The following is an 11,549-nucleotide window of genomic DNA, read 5'->3' on the forward strand; positions in this document are numbered from 1 at the left end:
GTCCTGTGCCCTCAACCGTTGCCGAAACCCAATCATACACGCTGAAAGGGCCGTGTGATCCTTTATCCACCATTTCAGCCGAACACAAGCTAGCTTCTTCATCAGCTTCGCTACTCACGAAGTTAGTGATACTGTCTGTATGATGCCAGTTCTGTTCTGTCTTTACCTGGCTTCAGCACTGGCACGACCCATGCCACTTTCCAGGCTTGAGGAATGTTTTCCGACTCCCAAATATAGTTGAAATGCATCAGAAGCCCGCTCTTCAATTCCGCAGACAGATTCGAGATCATTTGGTTTGTAATTCCATCAGGTACAGGAGCACAGCGTCGACGGAGACAACTTATGGCTGACGTAAGTTCCCGCAGCGTGAAAGGTGCGTCGATGGCAGATGTAGAATGAGGTGGAAGTGGGTTAGGTGGTTCACTTTCTCTTCCAGTTACATACACGTCAGCAAACCCTTCGGCTAGAGACGGCACTGATGTATCATTGAATAACGCGAGGGAAATAAACAGTCTCCAAGGCTCGGGCATGCTTCCGAGCCTATTTACTACTCGCCATATCCTTGACGGTGGAGTAAATACACTTAAACACTCACAAGACGTTGCTCATTGTTTCTTTTAAAGTTTGTTGCTGTATCGCCATATTGCTGCATTAAGTCTGTTTAACTGAGTTTTGCAAGCAGGTTCACCACCTTTTCTCATAATCCTTTTCTCTGCATTTCTTCTGGCCGCACACAAATTATGGAGCTTTAAGTCCGGGGCTGGAAAATGTGCAGGCAGCTTGAGTATAGTGCTTGCAGCCGCTTTGTTCGCCAGCATATCCTGAAACATATCCCCTGATCGCTGATCTAGATGCTCTCGGTAGCGATCCCAATCAGTTACTTTGCAGGATTTAGCTACCGTCAAATGGTAGCCAGCAACATTGATCAATATAGGGCAATGATCACTGCCCGTTCTGTCCGGATCTGTGCAACACGTGAGTTGAACGTCACTTGAATGCAACGTCAAGTCAATAATACTTGTGCAAGCTGGAGGCCTAAAGAATGTCACATTGCCATCAATCGCAATGCATAAGTCTAGCTTATCAATAGCCTTTCCCAAACAACGCCCACGTGCATCTGAACTCTTGTCACCCCATGACATTTGATGCGCATTGAAATCACCACAAATGATGCGCGGAGCTTGGCAACGATGACACAGGTCTTCCAAAAACTTTTCGATGAAAATTTTCTTGTGAGGAGACGCATACTATGCTGACTTTGCGGTTTCCTATCTGTGCCCTGATCGCACAAACTTCTATAACATCTGTGCACAAGTCCACCAGATTGGGTGCTACGTGTGGTATCTCTCTTCGTATATATGCAGCGGCACTTCCATTTGGGAAAGTCGTTATGGTGGAGTTCTTGTGAGTGACGTATCCAGTGACTGATCTTTGTCTCGGTAATCCAGCCTCCGACAGAACCAAGATCAAAATTTGATATTCTCTCAAAAACATGTGTAATTCATTCATGCGAGAAAGAAGACCGGCACAATTCCACTGCATTATGAAAGGCACTCTTCGACGATTTAACGTGCACTCAGACTTGGTCTTCGGCATCCTACTGCTGGTTGTGCCCGAAACAACCAAGCAGCACTAATTCTAGAGCCAGCACGGCCTGCAGCATGGTCTTCGCAGCACCTATAGTGGCATTGTCACTAGGTGAGAACGTAGAGCGGCAAACAGAACACGGACAATCTCCGCAGTGTCGTGGATATTTTCCTCGTGTTCTTTTGTCTTCTGCTCCACTTCTTGTCTCAGTACTCTGGCATAGGTAGCTTGTGTAGAAATGTTCTGAGTAGACTCGGTTGGCATGGCTCCTTGTTTTGCCTGACTCGCATTGCCTGGTGTTTTCAGGAAGCATTCTTCCAATTGCACCTCACGTACATTCTTTGGGCTTGTTGATATTCTTTCTTTCACCAATGGAGGAAAATCCTCAGGTGATTGAGCAGTGGATGGGGCAGTAGTTTGTTTATTTGGTTTAGGCCCCGTAAGAAAGGATTTTCGTCTATGCAGCGCACTCATTCGGAATGGGCATCCACTATAACTGGCGGGATAGTCACTATTGCAGTTTGCGCATTTATAGTCCGCCTTGCAAGTTTTGAAGTCATGTGGAACTCCACAGCGTTTGCATCGCAGCTCTCCTTTACAGAATTTTGCCACATGACCAAAACGTTGGCATTCAAAGCATCTCGGTGGTGGCTCCGTGTATTCAGCGGTTCCATTTCGAGTGAAGCCAAGGTTAATAGTCTGAGGTCGCTTGGTGTTTGGAGTAAACACAAGTACCACCACGTCCGTGGGTATAACCTTCAACTCATTCGTAGAAGAAACTTCTAACAATCCTCCTGACGTGAATCGCGCCTTGGGGTTTCGTGTATGCGAGAAGATCCGCCTCTGTATACCACTTCGGAACACCTCTGATCAAGCAGGTGTTTCGCAGGTAGGCATTAGGAAGACGAGCACTAACTTCTACACCACACAGCTTGCCACACCTGAACAGCGCATTTACTTGATCTTCAGTGACCACGTCAAGCAGTAGCGAACCTTGAGCAGTGAAATAACTCCGAACTGGCTCAGCGTCACTTAGGGATGTCACCGCAGAATGTAAAGCAGTAGGGTTCACCTGTCTTAAGTCTTTTTCGCTCTCTACAGGTGATATAATCACCGGAATACCCACAGTTCTGCATTTGTGGTGGCTTACCATCTTGAAGTGGTCGTCCTCCATGTCCGACCAATCGTCTACCGTCTCGTCGAGTTCCACTATTGTGAATGCGTCGTCATCGGTGATAGGTTCATTGGTGTCGCCACAATTACATTCGCCCGCTCGTTGGTCTGGTCGTTTCGATGGCATGTGGGATGGATCAGGCGTCGGTCCTGGTCGCTTGCATGGCTGGGCCATGGCCGAATTCCCGGAATTGGACCCTTCTTCTGGTCATGTCTTCTCGGAATGGGCCCGGTAAGGGCAAAAACTTCTTGATGCCGCAGACGTCTTCGCGAGAACGACGGAAAATAACACAAAACAAGAAAAAATAGAAGATCGAGGGTAGGGTTAGCTGCACTTTCGCGGTACATATACAGGCGAGTAAAAGCCAAATGCTTCTGTAGACAGTGCTAGGCAAACGTACAAGCAGTTACTCTTGCCCTTACAGAGTGGGACAAACCACCCTTCGAGCACAAGTACGCGCACGTGCTAGCCTATGTGAATAGCAGACGACGCCGGGAGCAATCCACACTATGTGCGCTTCAGCCAGTGGCCACCAGGCGGCGACTCCGCTCGATCTCGGGGCGAATACAAGAAGTAAGCGTTCATCTCTCATCTATATGCCTGCAAACTAACTGAACATGGACCTCATAGGAAGATTGGATGTGTGACATCTATAAAGAAAATGTTACACAATACTTCACGGACATTGTCGCTTCTCAAGAGCACGGAAGCGGGCTCTTTGTTAGAGTCAATGACTGCTTGAAGCTGGAAATCTAAGCATTCAACAAGATCGAACATGGGTTTCGTTGTCACTCGACAGGATCACAAATCATATTGCACTCTTTGTGTTAAGGAGGACTACAAAGCGAAAAAAGTAGAAGACAAGATTTGTTTTTGCCGCATTCTCTTCGTCATTGTGCCATAATCTTACGCTTGATCCATCGCTAAACTACACTCTACGGCGCCTGCAGTAGTGGGCATTGTTTAATGGTCTATGGCAGAGACTCTATACCTTTCATTTTGCAACGCTGACTCACCAACCTTGTCAAGAAGCGGGTCGCATTACTTGGGAATTGCATTCAATCAATCATATTGGTTGACTGCCCTGTCTGAGATTCTCGTCATGCTTAGTCATTCGCTAACCACTGATAGTAACGTTTTTTTATGTGCAAATACCCGTAAATGTCGGGCTATTTCATTAGGAGCCTACGTCTCGACGGTGCCATGCGAGCTCGCAGGTTTCAACCATCGTTGGTTTCGTTGGCAGTGACGAGGGTTACTTGCGATAAAAAGAAGAAGGGGGGGGGGGGGGTGGACTTGTTTCGAAAAAAGCGCTAGAAGCTTTTCAGTGATAGAAGCTGCTCCAAGCAGCTTTGATAAACTGAGTGAACTGTACAAGGAGAGCGAAGCTCTACCAACCTGCAGTTCACACAGAGTGGTTGATGAAGACGGACAATGACAGCCAGACTTGGAAAACAGTAATAACACTAGGAATTTTATTCACGCAAAAACCCTACAGAGTAGGCTCATCAGTCGAGCCGTGGAACAAGGCACACACTGTTCATCATGACGAAGAGGTCATGTGTTTGCAGACTGCGTCTAGAGCTTTCGCACTACTCTTTTGCTTCGTACTCCTAAGGACTGCGTGACATCAACACCTATCTGCTTTTTTTTTCACTCTCTCTTCTGAGATCACGTAGTTGGCAAGACAAGTCGCAGAAAAACAAAGACAAGAGACTTGCTATTCAACCACGTTCTTATATGTCTTTTTTACAGTCGTTTTTGTGTATTTTTTGTTCTTTTGCGCCAGGGTCTTCTACTCCCAGTCGCTAATAATATAACTAAATGCCATTGTACAGGAACACCTCTTCTGAAGCGCCCTAATTTCGCTGACAAGCGTTAGAGTGTCTATGTGTGTTTCTTTTCTGCGTGTATATCTGTCCTGCTTTCTTTTCCTCGTACGAAAAAGACGGGGTGAGCGTGACAGAAGGAGGGAAAAAGCGTGGTTCAGAGATGCTTTCGAGACAGGCCGGCCGGCAGTCCTGCAGGTTCCGCACCGGCCGTCCGAGAAGGCTTCCAGAAGTGGGCAGAGCGTAAAAGAAATTCAAACAAAAGCACAACCGCCGTGAGAGTCCGTTAGGCTTCGGTGGTCGCTTCGGAGGAGTAGGAGGAAGAAGTAGGAGCGCGAGCATCCGATCTTAGGGAAAGCTTCAGAAGGGCCGAGCAGCACTGCTGCCAGCAGTCCATCTAGTTGCCCAGGTAGGCGGAGAAGAGACGGGAGAGCACAGAGGTCGGCTTGCCAGAAGGCTTGGTGCCGGGGGGTGGCAGCAGGGAGTTGCACCTGGCGTTGCCCTCGCCGTAGGAGGTGCACACAACGTTGGGAAGGTCAGAGGCGGCCATCTTGACGAGGATCTCACCGAACTCGATAGCCTCCTCACCGCACTTGCTGGAGACGGCCTTGCGGGTGCAGCCCTGGTAACGGTTGTACATGCTGCGGAACAAAAGGAATACGGATCATTTAGGTGAAATTAGCATTCGCAACAGGCGCCCAGCAACTGAGTGCGACTCCGGCAGCATTTGAAAGGAGGGTGTGTTCGCAAGATGTTAAGCGCGAGATTTCATGCTTATTTTTTTATCACAGGTGCGTGTAAGTTGCTACATGAGTAATGCATAATTAACCTTTTATAAAACGGTAATTGTGGCTTCTTGAAGTCTTTTTTTTAACCTGGCTCCTTGTGAACGTTTACGTCGCATTGAATTACTCGCGGTCACGACACTGTGCCAGATCGAAAATTTATTTCTAAGGCTACGCGCTGGTAAGGAGCGGTAACGTACCAGCAGGCAGCGGGGACACGGTCGTTGAAAGCAACGGTGGACACCTTCTCGAGACCAGCCTGGATGTCGGTAAGGCACTTCTTCTGGTCGGGCAGGGTCTGGCCAAGGCAAGGAGCGTGCTTCAGGTAGTCTGTAAAAAGGAAAAAAAATCATTAGCCACATCCCATTGGTTTTCAGCATCCAAATTGACACCGATTGGTGGGTTTCTCAATAATTATGCATTCGCGGCTGAGTAAACGGTAATGCTTTCATTGCTCAGAACGATGTTAGTTATGGTATAGTACCCTACATTCGTGTCTCGTAATGTAAGTTCAGTTTCTCACCGAAGATACTTCTTTGTCTACTGGACAAATCTCGGATGGCTGCCGCCATATTACGTCACGCATTGGTGGCTTTTTAACCACGTGGAAAGAGCTGCTTCGTGAAAGCATATCTAGAATGTGCCAACTCAACAACAAGGAAACGTTGCATGTCTTCCACGGCCTCTGATCCCGAGTACAAACTTTTGCTTCCTTGCGGAGAAAAGAGCTACGTACTCGATCGTTTTGTTCCCTTTTCGTTCAACGACCAAGGAAAAGTGAGCAGTGCGTAAATATGAGGAAGAAACGACATGAGCAGATAAGAATTTCCATAAGGTAAGCTGCAGCCACAAGGTAAGCTGCAGCTTTCCCTGCATGCAGGGATAGTTTCAAGCATGTAATATGACTGATGACTGGTGGTACTTGTCAACTAATACGGATGGGATAATATCGAAACTTTGGTAGTCTATAGTCGTGTTCGGGTTTACTGCCAATCAGCAGTGTTCTACCAATGGCAGCATCACACCCGCCATATTGCACGTTTGTGGTGCTTGATTCTTGAGCAAAATTTGGGCATTTCTCGCAAACAAGCACGTAGCACCGGCGACTTGTAGGCGGATGGACAGTCACTCAAAGATTACTTCACGGTGGCTGTCATCGACGTAACCTGTTCTATTTGGTTAGGACTGAAATGTGTTTCTGGTTAAGGTTGTATACTCACTGGTCCTGACTTCGGTTCCCTTGGTACAGAACTGCTTGAAGAGCTCCTGGGATCCCTCAGCGACGAAACCGATCAGTTCCCTCTGCAGGGGGGTGGCGCAGCGACTGGTGAAGTTCCTGAAGCAGTCCTGGGACTCCTTGAGGAAGCCGCACTGCTTGTCGACCTCAGCATCGGTGGTGGCCACTCCGGATGGGTTCTGGTTGAAGAGCAGCAACGTCGCCGCGCAGAGATCCAGCTCGCGCAAGTGGCAGTTGCATGCCTCGCCGTTCACCTGGTAGGCGGCTGCATGATAGAAAGAGAATGACAGGGGTCAGAAACACTGCTGGTGTAAAGGAGCGATCACTACGCTTCAAGAGAGAGTATACCTAACTGATCGGGTGTGAAGTACGAGAGGTTGATAGGCAGCAGCAGAGAGCCTGCTTTGTCATGCGATGTAACTGCGTGCTTTGTACTTGATTTTTTTTTTGCAATTTTGCAAATCAAACACACTCGGAAAATGAGTTTCGAAAGAAACGGCATCTCCTCCTCCTCCCCCACCTCCTCGCGTATTCCATCTCTATTCCCACACCTTCAAGCTAGTCTTGATGAATGGCTGTCACGCTACTGAATGTCGCAAAATGCTGTGATTAAACAAAGTGAAGTCATATTGAACCACAGTATGAGCCATATGTGATTGTCCATTGGCACGAAGATTGTCCATACTCTATAAACCGCGCTCATTTCCTCTTCGTTAGGAAGCTGATAATATCCCGCTATAGAAACAATACAAGCAAAAAGCGCCCTCATCTTTGGCTCGAGATGCATCCGTGTTCTTCAAAGACGCCCGTTTTATGTCCTCCCTCAAGTCATCTGCACGTGTTCCTTTAAACGCGACGACGCACGCGCGCTCTTCTGCCGGCTCTGCAGTTTTGTCCCTGTCGGGCGGTGCATGCACGATAGCGTCTTCATCGTCTTTTCCCTTTCTACAGCGCGCCAGGCGCTCGCCTGAGCCTCGGCGTGTCTAATGGTCTTCGTAATTTCTACCTGGTTGGAAAGGGGCCGGTAGGATCCCGCTCGGTGTTCCGAGGAAGCGGCAGCGTCGTCGCTTTTGTCTTGTGTTTTTCTGCGCGACCTTCAAAGAACAGAGGTGTGTACCGCTTCAGGAGCGCTAGATATTCTGTCGGGCGTCGTCCGGCCCTGCTGTCTCTTGGTAGCTGTGCGTTCGGGTTGCGATCGCACGCACATACAAGTGAACACTAGACAAGCGTGTACGGCGCGTTGCAGCATGCCGGCAGGCGTGCTGAAAGTTTTTTCCTCTCTGCCGAAGTCTGACCTTTATCTAAAAATACGCAGTGGTGTGGCGGCCTAGATAGAGAAAAAAAAAAGACGCAATGTGGGCAGCCAGCGCGCTCGGCATCTGCTGGCGCCGCGACATGTCCCTCGCTGGCGCCGCTTGCGACGCGCGCTGCCTTCCGAAGAGATCCCTCGCGTTCGAACCGATTCGGGAGGGCGTGTCCTTCGCGATAAGCGGCGCGTGTCCGCGCATTTTTGCGCAATTGCACTCGACAGCGGCGCGAAGTAGAACCGGTCTTCCGAAAACTAAGTGCACACGGCGGTGTACGTCACTAGCTGCGTCCGCTGCAGCGCACGAAAACGTGCCGATTGAACGCCGGTTTGACGGCATTCGCCATTCTCATCCGGGGACCTGTCATAGTGGAAAGAATCAAACGGGGGTGCGCAGGACGAGATAGTTTTCTCAATGACCACACGAAAAACTAATATTTTACTAGCCCATCGCAAAGCTGTGCTGGCTCTAATATGGGACCAGCGCTAGCATCTGTTAAGCGATATGGAAAGTTTTCTATCATCTATTAAGCAATGTGGAAAGTTGACTCAAAAGTTCGACGACCATTCTTAAACACCTGGTAAGCTCACCGATCTGCGTACTAATGCAGAGGATGCGTACAAGACAGCATGAGTGGCTGCCAGCGTTTGTCGCTCTTTTGTGAGTAAGAAAAAAGCCTATCAGGTCGAACCTGAACGCGTGCCATCTCACCCTATAGCCATCGTCTCACTCCACGGGATAGCAAGGAGGGAGATCGAGGGAGGGCTAGCTACTACTTTTGCTGCCATGCTATCCATGCGATACCTGTCCTCGCTCCGTACGAAGAGGCTGAAACCTTCCATTGCGAAACGACGTGTCTTGCACCATTGCGCAGCAGCTAACGCGCCCGTATCGGTAGTGCAGTCACGTCCACTATACCGTGTCCCGTTAGTTTGAGTTCAAGGTGTTTTGGAAACGGTGCGAGCAGGCAGGGCAGCCCGTCGGCGGCTGCGTGGAATCGAGACGCTGTATCGAGTCTCGCGGATTGACTTCATCGGCTCCTAGCACGCGATTTGCATCTGCATGGTGCGCGAAATGGCTCATTGTCAGGTCACAGCGCGAGCAGTGAGAGGGTCCCGTTGCTTGCTTGTTTTTGCCGCACAATCTGCACGTTCTAGAGCACCTGGTTCTGCAATACTGTTTGATAGAGCGGGTGCAGGCAAGAAACGTCGTTGGGTTAGTGACCGTCGAGTGGAGTGTATATGCGCGGTACGTGAGTTTTATCCCCGTTCCTTCTACGTTTCTCTTATTTAGTGTCTGATATTATTCTCGCTCAGATGAAAACAATACATTTACTCCCCCAACGCAGGCTTCTTTGACAGGTTCGTTTCGTCTGCGTGGAAAATTTCGTCCTCTTATCGAGATCTGGAATATTGACACGCTCTTATACTGTAGCGTGACGAAAGACTTAGTGTCTTGTGATGGACGTTACACGTCGTGCAAAATATCTGCGGAAATGTGGGCGGCTTCTTTAAAAGTGCACACTGTTGTGTTCTTGCAGTAGATAATGTCCAACAAGATAACGTTCACAGGACTTTCAGGGCGGCCAAATCCTAAATACGAGACTGTAGCGCAAGTACCTTGACCCCAAGCACGGCGGAATCCACTACCAGGAGACCAGGAGACACGAACATGATTCGAGTGCTTTCTGAGCTCACAGTCATCCCACGATCTATAAGGTGTCGCGCTAACGGTTTAACCCGAGAAAAGCAGCAGCAAGAAAAACGTTGCTAGATTGCGTTTACGTTTTTCTCTTTTTCGCTTTCTTCTTTCTGACGCGGGTCCAGGGAGGTGGAGGGCGCACGAGAGAGCCAGATGCCGTGTCGAGGTTCCTCTTACTTTCGCGAGCAGCTATTTCTCCCTTCAGTGGAGCGCTACTACTGCCGAATACGAAGGAAAGCTGAGGCGAAAAAAAATGAAGGGGTTTTTTAGAAGCGCCCGGTAGAGGTGAAGGAGGAGCGATCTCCTCTCGCGAGGACCGCTTTGGGGTTACTGGGACACTGGCTGGTGCTTGCCGCGCCTGTGAGCAACGTGCCCGACTCGAGATGCAGCGCACTCCTTCTGGTCGCAAGAAAAGCGGCAGACGGGCGATAAAAGCAACGAAATAGACGCCTCTTTCAAAGGCAGCCGATCCTCCTCCGCACCATCTCTCTATATATAAATATCGTGTACCTTTGGCCCCTTGCTCACTCTGTGGCTTCGACTATCACTTGACATCTCAGTTCATGTATGGTTATCTCTCTGTTCACTCTGTCAGTGGGAAGTTCACAGTTAAGAAGCGAGTAAAGTATTACAAAAAAAGAATGAAAAAAAAACTGAAAGCGCGGCCTGGTTTTTGAACCATCGCGCAAAATAAAGCACTCGAAGCTTTCCGTGGAATACCGTTTGCCTCAACGCTTCACAGCTTTAACCTTTTAGGAATTCTTTTCTACCGATATTCTTTTTACAAGATTTCTCAACTATTTAGATTCGCTGCTAGACGCATTAAAGAAATAAAACTGCCCGAGCTCGTTTTTTGCCTGCGAGCAAGACAAGCTGATACGCTGAAGCGAAGACACGCGATTGCAAGGCAGGCCACCTATCTGTAGGTATAAAAAGCAAGTGCCTAGAAGAAGCCGATTTAACTCGGTACCGTCGCTGCAAATATTCCGTCCTTGCTCTCATTTGATCGGGTGAGCGCCGATGTATTGCTGCACTCAGAACATTTGCGCCCTTGCAGTAAAAAGACGCGATATCTGATTTGGATGTCGAGTACCGCAGTGGTATCCTAACTTATATCTCTGGCTATACAGGCTGTACCACCAGTTGTCAAATAATTTCCCCATCTAGACTTAGTGTTGGAAAGCTGTACACATCAGAAACCTCGGATTCACATTAGTTCCTCCCAATCAGTTCCAGCTAAGTCAGCCCACGTCTAAGTTTCCAATATAAGTATTAGAAATGCATACCAAATCAACTGTGAAACTATTGGCTAAGCTCAACGGCCTAATTACCGCTAATGCACAAATTAGTAATTAAGTTATTGGAATGTAATTATTCAGGTGGGGAGAAAAAAACAAAGTAATTATAAACACTTACCGAAGGCGAAAACCGCAGCGAAAAGTGCGAAGGTCCTCATATTGACTTAGAATTGAAGAGTGTCGCGCACTACAATAAGGATTTGGTTGTACTGTGAGTTCCCCTGAGGCTGAGCTCGGTGTGGATGTCTCCTGAGGGACCAGCCACGCTCTTATATACCGCTCTCCAGGGGTAGAATCGGTAAACAGCGCTATGTGTGAGGGGGAAGGGGCTCCCCCAAGCCACCGCAGAGTCCACCCTCGGCATCGAACAACTTCCCCTCCCCCTACGTGGGGGGCCAACGAAAGCCACTCTCACTCGTGCGTCTGTATCGCGGCGTCCTCCTCCTCTTCCATCTTGCGCACACTTGCACTTTCGCCAGGTGTACGCACGATGCGGTGGAGAGGCACCAGGCGGGGCACTACACAGCCGGCTACCGGCACAGACGAGGCCGACGGATGACGTGGAGTGGACGTACGCCTTACGCCGGTTGTCCTCTGTCAAGCCGGTTTAAGATTTTTTTTTTTTCTTCTT

General features: G+C 48.9%; 1 protein-coding gene across 1 annotated transcript; it reads right to left on the reverse strand.

Annotated features, from left to right (window-relative positions):
• Positions 1-4,208: 4,208 nt before the first annotated feature.
• LOC119172164 (uncharacterized) lies at positions 4,209-11,195 on the reverse strand. Its single transcript, XM_037423181.2, has 4 exons — positions 11,037-11,195; positions 6,596-6,877; positions 5,576-5,705; positions 4,209-5,231 (listed from the first exon to the last, which is right to left on the reverse strand). The coding sequence occupies exons 1-4, from the start codon at positions 11,074-11,076 to the stop codon at positions 4,988-4,990; spliced, it is 696 nt and encodes a 231-aa protein (XP_037279078.1). The 5' UTR covers positions 11,077-11,195; the 3' UTR covers positions 4,209-4,987.
• Positions 11,196-11,549: the final 354 nt, after the last annotated feature.

Source organism: Rhipicephalus microplus, chromosome 4 (genome assembly GCF_043290135.1).
Source record: "Rhipicephalus microplus isolate Deutch F79 chromosome 4, USDA_Rmic, whole genome shotgun sequence".
Taxonomy (NCBI): Eukaryota; Metazoa; Arthropoda; class Arachnida; order Ixodida; family Ixodidae; genus Rhipicephalus; species Rhipicephalus microplus.